Consider the following 9,503-nt stretch of genomic DNA (forward strand, 5'->3'; position numbering starts at 1 on the left):
TGTTAACCACAGTTTGACTATAAGTTAGCCCGAACTCTGGACTGCTTGGACTAGATACGCATAGTCGACTATTTGGAACCAGCCTACAGGTTGGGGGGGGGTAGCTGCAGTCTAACCAGGCAAGTGTTCATGAGCGAGTTCTGAGCATGCGCATTTTACCGAGAACAACCCGGTAAGTTTGCTGCCACCTCGCATTATCCCATTGTGAAGAACTCCCTTCACGTTTATTTGCATTGATTTCGATTTTTCAACCATTGTCGATCCACTGCAGGGTGAAGTCCTCACAATCAGCAATTGTCTCCATAATTTCTCTATTCTGTGATCGTTAACTGTCCCCCAGTATTGTTGCAGCTCTTCTCTACATCTTTTTCTCTGGTGCCCTCCATTTTGTTTGATCCAATATGGCGTCTATAAAATGATTGATTGCTGAGCTCCGATTTGTATCTGTCTAGAGCATAGAGTTATATGTAAGAACTAGAGAATGCACGAGTGGTACTTCGTGCACAAACGCCACGGGACCGCAAGATGACAAGCGCGTCATTCTGCCCGCGGGCGTTGAATATGAAAAACACGTTTGACTTTTTTTTTATTGAACGCTCACGCGATGCTGTTTGTTACTTACAAAATGGCCGCACAAACACGCGCTGTGAGATGCCAGTTTTGTCCACTTAGAAAATGGCCGCCTGCGCGCATGCCGGAGTGCGTATATAGGCAAGTGCGCCCTCTAGTTCTTATATATAACTCTATGGTCTAGAGCTATTGTGTCCTGCCCAGCTCCATCTTCTCCCCAGTTTTCCGTTTCTATGTCAGGAGCTTTGAAGTGTTCCTCTGTCACTTGTTTGTTTTTCTGTTCTTGTGTACGTGATCTCATGTTGCAATATTTGATGCTACAGCACTTGGATGTGTGCATCTTGCCCGCCACAGTCGCCGTCATGTCATATCCCATTTGATGAGATTGTACAGTATACATTATACAGTATACAAGAACCAGAACCTGGGCCCAATTTCAAAGAGATGCTTAGCACGAAAATTTGCTTAGCATGAAATTTCTTCCTTGATAAAAACAGGACTACCAACCAAACTTCCATGTGATACTCAGGATAAGAAAACACCAGCTGAATACCAGTAACAAGCAATATGCAACCAATAGAAATTTGGTTGGTAATCCTGGGTTTTTTTTAAAGAAGAAATTTCATGCTAAGCAATTTTTGTGTGCTCAGCAGCTCTATGAAATTGGGCCCAGGTGAAGTAGTAAAGTAACTTCTAGGCCAACAACAGATAGCTGCGCTCAGAGAGCCTGAAGCATTTCCACGTGTATTATTCCGTTAAAAATCTAGACAAAACTTGCATATTATTAATCGATCTCCTTTTCATCCCTCAGTTTTCTATAATAAAATCATTGGCCTGTTTCGGCTTCCGTCCATGGCGACCATTCCTCTTCATGTTCACGTACGTATAATTATCATACGACGGCGACGGGGGTGCTACACAGTCAAACTCGTCCTCATATTGGTCCTTCTCGTCCTTCACTAGATCGGACGAGTCGTCCTCGTCCTCGTCCACAATGCACTGTAGCTCTGAGGTCCGACTTCGTACCTGGAGCCTCTCCGAGGCAACGTCCTGCCTCCGCTGCTCGCGCAGCTCGGCCAACTCGACCTGCGCCTTTTTCAACTCTCGTCTGGTGCCCTTCACGAGGAAGTACAGGATCAATATCATCATGAAAAGGGCCAAGACGGCGAACGTCACAAACCCAATGATCATCCCCTTCTGGAAGTTGTCCAGGCCAGAATGCGCGTTTGGATGGTGAGTCCCTGGGAACGAGGTTGGGGTCAGACAGGACGCTACTGGTAACGTTATTGCAATGAGGAGTATATTGAGGAAGAGCCCCTGGCTGGAGGTTGTTTGCTGTAACGACGCCATGTTGAAATTCTGACCGGCAAGATGCTTGCACTTAAACTTGTCTTACTTGCACAGGAGATGTGACTTCACAACCTGCATGGAAATGAGTAAAACAAACAAACAGATAATTGTTAAAAGTTGATGGTTAACTTTTTTTTTTGCAATATATTGTTTTTCATTTGGGACCCTCTAAAGTGACTAGCACTAGTGATCCCATGCCTGTGTGCTTCGTTTATAAACGGGCAAGGGCACCAAGGCAATTCTACTTGGTAAAGGGCACCACCCTTTATGAGGAAATTGGAATTTTGTTACTTGAGCATTTCAAGGGCACCAAGGCAATGACCAGGGGACATGAGGCAAACACCTTCGTTGCTTTCGTGCCTGGTCTCCTGAGCTGAATAACACTCGTGCATCTTTTCGGCAACTCTGTTGCAGTGTATTCATGTGTACCTCAATTGAGATGTTAAAGGCAGTGGACACTATTGGTTAATACTCAACATAATTATTAGCATAAAACCTTACTTGGTAACGAGTAATGGGGAGATGTTGATAGTATAAAACATTGTGAGAAACCTCCCTCTGAAGTAACGTAGTTTTCGAGAAAGAAGTAATTTTCCACGAATTTGATTTCGAGACCTCATATTTAGAATTTGAGGTCTCAAAATCAAGCATCTGAAAGCACACAACTTCGTGTGACAAGGGTGTTTTTTTCTGTCATTATCATCTCGCAACTTCGATGACCTATTAAGCTCAAATGTTCACAGGTTTGTTATTTTATGCATACTATGTTGAGATACACCAAGTGAGAAGACTGGTCTTTGACAATTACCAATAGTGTTCAGTGTCTTCAACAGCAAGTTGAAATTATAAAAGGATTTGTCTCTGGAGTCACGATTCTGTTTTGCTTCGAGACAATTCCAGGGTTTTTAATTTACGATTAACATTCTGTCTACTCCGTGAAATAGTTGTCAAGCCACGATGAATAATAAACAAAGCAAAATAGATGTGCCCGACAATTTATTCATTTATTTATTGCATTTCTCTACCCAGGGTATGACCATCGGGACACACAAACATTAAACATTCTGCATCTAGTAAATGACTATAAACACACATTGTAAATGCCATTTAAAAAATAACAAAACAAAGGGATTAAGGAGACGAATAATTAAAATTCTATGCAAAGGAGATGTTAAAGAGCTACTTGGACGATAACAAAAAATACGTCATACCGTCCCGTCAACATCTTATACAAAAAGTTTATGAAGTACAAAAACAAAATCATGTTGACCTCAACTCAACTTTGCATTTCTTTGAGTTTCGCACAAAGCCCCTTGGCCTCATCATTCGTGGATGAATTCGTGTGACGTCATAGTTGGGGGTGATGTTTCATAAACCCCTGCGCGGTATGTACGCATTGCAATGATGGTAAATGTACTGTTCTTCACCAAGACAAAGTCGAAACAAAATGCCGCAGAAAATGTTAGTGCTACCAGATACTCGGAGAATCTTGCTTGATGTGTCAAGTCGCCCCCAGTGCCAGGAGGCAATTTACGCCTTGTTGACAAAACAGTGAATCCTCAGAAAGACAACAAATACGGAAATAATGTTCGATCCACTACGGGTAAGATTCACTAGAGAGAGCGAAACAAATGCTCCTGCATTTTTGTTGATCCAATGATCCAGTCCTCTCGAAAGAAAACAAGCCAACTCAAGATGTAACACCATGTTCGCTAGAATAGCGGATAATTGAGCCCGCAAGACCGAACTATACATTCCCAGTAGTTCCGTAACTCACGATTGCATCCGAGAGCGCTATTGTTTGGGGATAAAGCATCGCCATGAAAACCCCTGGGAACGATTGCGTTTTTGTGACGCGTGACTTACGGGTAACTCGACCCCCCGAAGAAAGAAAATTGCTGGATTTTCTTTAATGCAATCATGATACTGACGGGGTGACCAAAACGCACGGGAATTTGCATTCGTTTTTCTACGACGGTGTAGCGAAAACTGCTAACCGTTGTCGTCGTAGACTTGATCATTCTGCCACCATATTGGCCATGTTCCTGTGTCCAACGGCATTAATGGATAGTAATAACCATTGTACAAAGAGGAACCAGACTATTTTTCAAATCCCGGTTTGATAACACTGCTTTGAAAACTAAGAAATTAATAATATTAATTGTTCAAAATGAACCAGACTGTTTATCCGTCTACAGGTAATCACCATCTTGGTCATGTACCCATTATCCAACAGCATAATGGATGTTTATTTTAAGTGTAAAAAAGGAACCAGACTATTTGCCCTACCAACCTAGAATCAAAACCACCATCTTGGTCATGTTCCCTGTATCCAATAGCAGTATTGAATGCTACAACTCAATGTACAGAAAGGAGCCAGATCATTTCTGCTTCCAACCTCAGCTTGGCTACACTCATTTGAATGGGGGAAACTCAAAATGGCTGCACCATATGACAAAGGTCTAGTCGGGACAATCGGACCTACTCAAGAATTTTCTTTGATCGACTTGCATGGAGCGAATGGCAAGTCATACACTTGCTACAAAATTGGTGATAAAAACATGTTGAGGTGTAATTGCGGTTTAGGGTTTCAAATCGAAGCTGTAAACCTTGGGTTGTTTCTTTGCCAATTCCCCCGGGGGAAAAGTTCGGTTTCAGCGGGTAATATTTAGCGGCGAACCAAGTATCCGAAGTGAACACGACGCGGCGTGGAACTCAATCGGTCGGTGGTAATTTTTTGAAGGTTTGGGATTCATTTAAATGTTCTCGTTTCGAGAAACATATCGAATAGGAATAGTTCGTCGATGGTTTATCCTCATATTATAAGATACATTCCATAAAGTGTTGACATGTATCATATAGGTTGTGGAAGTGTGCATGGATTCAAATCCTTTCTCCTTAACATATAGTTTCAAGAAACATATCATAAAGGGATGATCATCATCGGTGTTTGGAAGAGTAGATTCATTCAAATCCTCTAGTTTCAAGAAACCTACTATAAAGGGATGGTACAACATCAGTTTTTTGAAGAGTAAATTCATTCCAATCCTCTAGTATTCAAGAAACATATCATAAAGGGATGGTACAACATCAGTTTTTGGAAGAGTAAATTCATTCCAATCTTCTAGTATTCAAGAAACATATCATAAAGGGATGGTACATCATTGGTTATTGGAAGAGTACATCATTCCAATCCTCTAGTTTTCAAGAAACATCATAAAGGGATGGTACATCATTGGTTATTGGAAGAGTACATTCATTCCAATCCTCTAGTTTTCAAGAAACATATCATAAAGGGATGGTACATCACTGGTTATTGGAAGAGTACATTCATTCCAATCCTCTAGTATTCAAGAAACATATCTTAAAGGGATGGTTCATCATTGGTTATTGGAAGAGTACATTCATTCCAATCCTCTAGTATTCAAGAGACATATCATAAGAGGATGGTACATCATTGGTTATTGGAAGAGTAAATTCATTCCAATCCTCTAGTATTCAAGAAACATATCATAAAGGGATGGTACATCATTGGTTATTGGAAGAGTACATCATTCCAATCCTCTAGTGTTCAAGAAACATATCATAAAGGGATGGTACATCATTGGTTATTGGAAGAGTACAGTCATTCCAATCCTCTAGTATTCAAGAAAAATATCAAATAATGGATCGTACAGCATTGGTGTTTGGATAAATTATAAGAATCTGTTGAAAACAGCATACCAACCGAAAGGACATACAAATAATTATTAGAATTTCCAAAAATAGCTAATGACATGACGTTTCGTCCCTGGTAGCAGAGACTTTCTCGAATTGAAAAATGTTAAGAAAGCCACACTCCTGGCTAGACGACCCCATCGGTTTAGGGTGACACGAGTCCAATCAGATTTTAGAATTATTACCTGTTATATCTTGGGAAATCAGCGAGAAATTCTCATCTATACTTCTTTCATAATGAAATGAAATGTGAACAGGGAAAAGAAGGAATACCACTTTAGAGAATTGATTCTTAAATCACCTCAATGTTCACGCTGCCTTTTGGGATTCGAAGCAGACATGTCTGCGTATAATATATAAAAATGAAAACTTGATAATTTGATTGAAAATTATGGTGTCCTTTTTAGTCCTTGTAATTTAAAAATGCGGCTGGGCAGGATTTTGTTCTTGGTTTCTGGTTCTATTGTATAACGATTGAATTAATTAGATTTGATTTTAAATGAGAGAGGAGTGGGCTGGAAATTGGTCTGGACAAGGTGAATTATAGATATGTCATATCTTTGATCACGGCCCTGACAAGAAATTATGTATTTTTCTTTATCCGAAAAACTACTGTTATAAAGATGACAATATGGTGCAAATAATTTGAAGTTCCTGTTTTTGCCATTTGCCATTTATCTTTACGTATCCCTCTATAAGTAGTTGGTTTTACCAGTAATTTGTATAGTTTTGTACATTAAAGTAGCTTGAATAAATTTCCTCCTCCAGGTGGGAAAAGAAAATGCTGCTAACAATATTGATATATGTTTTGCGATGAGACCGTGCTTGTACTATGGCATGTACTATAGCTGTCAATATTCCTCCTTATGATTAAAGGCAGTGGACACTATTGGTAATTGTCAAAGACTAGCCTTCATAGTTGGTGTATCTCAACATGTGCATAAAATAACAAACCTGTGAAAATTTGAGCTCAATCGGTCACCGAACTTGCGAGATAATAATGAAAGAAAAAACCACCCTTGTCACACGAAGTTGTGTGCGTTTAGATGGTTGATTTCGAGACCTCAAGTACTAAATCTAAGTAGAAAATTACTTCTTTCTCGAAAACTATGGCACTTCAGAGGGAGCCGTTTCTCACAATGTTTTACACCATCAACATTTCCCCATTACTTGTAATCAAGTAAGGTTCTATGCTAATAATTATTTTGAATAATTACAAATAGTGTCCACTGCCTTTAAAGGTACCCATACTGTATCATGACATAGCGAGGTAACTACTGACATGTTTTTCTTCTTCAAATAAAGATAGGCCTACCCACATTGGTACAATACACACTTAAAGTTTCCTTTAATTTCTCATTTAAAATTAATAATTGTCCGATTGTCTTGATCGTAAAACAAGGTTATCCATTAAAGGCAGTGGACACTATTGGTAATTACTCAAAATAATCATTAGCATAAAACCTCACTTGGTAACGAGTAATGGGGAGAGATTGATAGTAGTATAAACATTGTGAGAAACGGCTCCCTCTGAAGTGACATAGTTTTCGAGAAAGAAGTAGTTTTCCACGAATTTGATTTCGAGATCACAGATTTAGAATTTGAGGGCTCGGAATCAAGCATCTAAAAGCACACAACTTCGTGTGACAAGGGTGTATTGTCTTTCATTATTATCTCGCAACTTCGACGACCAATTGAGCTCAAATTTTCACAGGTTTGTTATTGTATGCATGTGCTGAGATACACCAAGTGAGAAGACTGATTTTTGACAATTACCAATAATGTCAATTGTCTTTAAAAAGTCAAGTGAGTAAAACAGTTATTCTTCAGTAAAAATTACAATTCTGTAATTCTTGTAATATATTTCTACGTTGAAAAGCGCGTTCGACAAAGCAAATTCCAATTTTATGGGCAATGGACAATTAATTAAATTGAAATGGAAACAAAATCATAAAGCACTGACAATTAATGATGACAAGGATAAAGCAATATTCTCATGTAAAAATCTCTCATCATTACAAAAAGGAGACGGGACTATATAACAACATGCGAGCGTGTAGCAGGCAGGTGCGCTCATTGATTGATTGACTATTATAGGCTTGCCATCATTACAGGAATATTGCACATCATTGAGATGCATGCTAACGACAGAAGCTCCAGGGAAATTAATGAAACATCGGACTACAAGATTGAACGGTTCACAATTGCAGTCGAGAGTCAAGAGTAAATTCATTCTAATCCTCTAGTTTTCAAGAAATATCATAAAGGGATGGTACATCATTGTTTTTTGGAAGAGTACATTCATTCCAATCCTCTAGTTTTCAAGAAACATCATAAAGGGATGGTACATCATTGGTTTTTGGAAGAGTACATTCATTCCAATCCTCTAGTTTTCAAGAAACATCATAAAGGGATGGTACATCATTGGTTTTTGAAAGAGTACATTCATTCCAATCCTCTAGATTACAAGAAACATATCATAAAGGGATGGTACATCATTGGTTTTTGAAAGAGTACATTCATTCCAATCCTCTAGTTTTCAAGAAACATCATAAAGGGATGGTTCATCATTGTTTTTTGGAAGAGTACATTCATTCCAATCCTCTAGTTTTCAAGAAACATCATAAAGGGATGGTACATCATTGGTTATTGGAAAAGCACATTCATTCTAATCCTCTAGTTTTCAAGAAACATCATAAAGGGATGGTACATCATTGGTTATTGGAAGAGTACATTCATTCCAATCCTCTAGTTTTCAAGAAACATATCATAAAGGGATGGTACATCATTGGTTAGTGGAAGAGTACATTCATTCTAATCCTCTAGTTTTCAAGAAACATATCATAAAGGGATGGTACATCATTGGTTTTTGAAAGAGTACATTCATTCCAATCCTCTAGTATTCAAGAAACATATCATAAAGGGATGGTACATCATTGGTTATTGGAAGAGTACATTCATTCCAATCCTCTAGTTTTCAAGAAACATCATAAAGGTATGGTTCATCATTGTTTTGTGGAAGAGTACATTCATTCTAATCCTCTAGTATTCAAGAAACATATCATAAAGGGATGGTACATCATTGGTTATTGGAAGAGTACATTCATTCCAATCCTCTAGATTTCAAGAAACATCATAAAGGTATGGTTCATCATTGTTTTGTGGAAGAGTACATTCATTCTAATCCTCTAGATTTCAAGAAACATATCATAAAGGGATGGTATACATACATCATTACAGGAATATTTCACATCATTGATATGCATGCAATAGACAGAAATAGGCTCAAGGGAAATTAATGCAACAACGGGCTGCGCGAATAATGGTTCGCGATTACAGTCGTGAGTCAAGCATAAAGATCACCGACCTCCATGTTCGAGAGGAAGACAGTTCAAGACCAACAGGACCACACTCTACGGAGTTCTGGAAGTGTCATCTAACGTGTATGATGTCATCATCATGCAATAAAATCTTAGGATCTCAACAAGTTGGGTGGCAACCGCAAAGCTCCGTATATAGCTTAAAACCGAGACTAGTTGATAACCCTTGTATAAAGGTTTGGAGTATTGCATGGTGAAATTAAATGAGGTGTGACTAATATAATATATATTCGATGTATTTTTTGGTGCATAAAATGGTAATTTTTTAGTGTTTATTGTTATATACAAATATTCTTAGACACGCAAAACCAAAACAAATTTCACTGTACAAATATTTGTATTTTTTTTACAAGTGACAATAAAACAATATTCATAATTATTATTCACAACAACAAACTATAGACAATAGTAAACTTGCGGGGACAACCATGTATTAAATCTCTTTATAGGGAGTGTTGGCGCTTATAATAGCTGGTTTGCTCTCAT

At 38.4% G+C, this 9,503-nt stretch overlaps 1 protein-coding gene across 1 annotated transcript; it reads right to left on the reverse strand.

The window, feature by feature from the left end:
• Positions 1 to 675: 675 nt before the first annotated feature.
• LOC117299677 lies at positions 676 to 1,987 on the reverse strand. Its single transcript, XM_033783228.1, has one exon. It carries the CDS (start codon positions 1,918 to 1,920, stop codon positions 1,378 to 1,380), a length of 543 nt encoding a protein of 180 aa, XP_033639119.1. The 5' UTR covers positions 1,921 to 1,987; the 3' UTR covers positions 676 to 1,377.
• Between the last annotated feature and the right edge of the window lie 7,516 nt (positions 1,988 to 9,503).

Source organism: Asterias rubens, chromosome 14, assembly GCF_902459465.1.
Source record: "Asterias rubens chromosome 14, eAstRub1.3, whole genome shotgun sequence".
Lineage (NCBI taxonomy): Eukaryota > Metazoa > Echinodermata > Asteroidea > Forcipulatida > Asteriidae > Asterias > Asterias rubens.